This window comes from Arachis ipaensis, chromosome B10, assembly GCF_000816755.2.
Source record: "Arachis ipaensis cultivar K30076 chromosome B10, Araip1.1, whole genome shotgun sequence".
In the NCBI taxonomy this organism is placed as follows: domain Eukaryota; kingdom Viridiplantae; phylum Streptophyta; class Magnoliopsida; order Fabales; family Fabaceae; genus Arachis; species Arachis ipaensis.
The window spans coordinates 6578123-6579170 of record NC_029794.2 but is presented as its reverse complement, the minus strand read 5'-3'; the positions used below and the strand labels follow the sequence as shown (position 1 = coordinate 6579170).

Here is a 1048-nt window from a genome sequence, read left to right as displayed (position 1 = left end):
TTGCATACTTTTTTTTACTGATTAAATAAAGACTAAATTTTAATAAAAATACTAATTTTTTAGACTTTTTCTTATTTAAAGCGTCTACCGTATCATCTTGATTAAAAGACGTTTTGGCCATATATATATTAAAAAGTAAACACTTTTATTAAATAAAAGTATAAAATAAAATCTACCACCATAGTCTAGTAGTTATTATGAAAGATCAGAGCCAAGGATCATGGATTATACTTGATCATTAAACTGCTCTAATAATTGATAATTAATAATTTATATTTCTTTGTCGATCATCTGGTAAATTTCGATACATGTATTATTCTAAGTACACGAAAAGGCAACTACGACATAATATAAATAGATGATACATACCCAAGCCTAAACACTTGTCCTCTAAAACAATAAAACGAGGATGAAGATGGTAATTATAATAAGAATAATAATAAGCTTTGTAAGCATATTATTGCCATTGTGCATAGTAGCTGCGGTACAAGAGCCTCCAGAAGAGTATTTGGAAATCCATAATGAAGCACGAGCAAGCGTTGGGGTTCCTCCGCTGAAGTGGGATGTGAAATTAGCAAAAAAAGCTCAAAAGTATTTGAATAAACTCACCCAAAGTTGTCTCAAGGGGAAACTTCAGCCAATCGAAAGCCGTTACTACGGCCAGAATGTTGCGTGGCATATGGCATCCGATCCCTTTACGGGAGCAAAAGCGGTGGCGGGGTGGGTTGCCGAGAAAAAGTACTACGACCATAAATCCAATTCGTGCATTGGCGGTGGTGATTGTGACTGCTACACTCAGGTTGTTTGGAGAAACACTACTCATGTTGGGTGTGCTAGAGTTAAGTGCGATAAATGCCAAAAGAGATGCACCCTTGTTCTTTGTCTTTATAGTCCTCCAGGAAACGCTGATGGTGAACGTCCTTACTAGTTAATTAAACTACTTTTATTAAGTGTACACTAAAATTGACTATTAAAATTGAGTAATGCTACCTAATCAAATTATTATAAATAATAAATAAAGATATATGTTATAAGTTATAGTTTAATA

At 33.6% G+C, this 1048-nt stretch overlaps 2 protein-coding genes across 3 annotated transcripts in view; both read left to right on the top strand.

Moving 5' to 3' along the window:
- LOC107622220 (pathogenesis-related protein PRB1-3-like) overlaps nucleotides 1-1048 on the top strand; it is a 20095-nt gene that overhangs the window by 787 nt on the left and 18260 nt on the right. The window lies entirely within an intron of this gene.
- On the top strand, nucleotides 379-978 carry LOC107622153 (pathogenesis-related protein 1A-like). Its single transcript, XM_016324050.2, has one exon. It carries the CDS (start codon nucleotides 410-412, stop codon nucleotides 926-928), a length of 519 nt encoding a protein of 172 aa, XP_016179536.1. The 5' UTR covers nucleotides 379-409; the 3' UTR covers nucleotides 929-978.

What these genes read in the sequence shown, in the direction of transcription:
- LOC107622153 (XM_016324050.2), top strand. Translation starts at nt 410, where the DNA reads ATGAAGATGGTAATTATAATAAGAATAATAATAAGCTTTGTAAGCATA.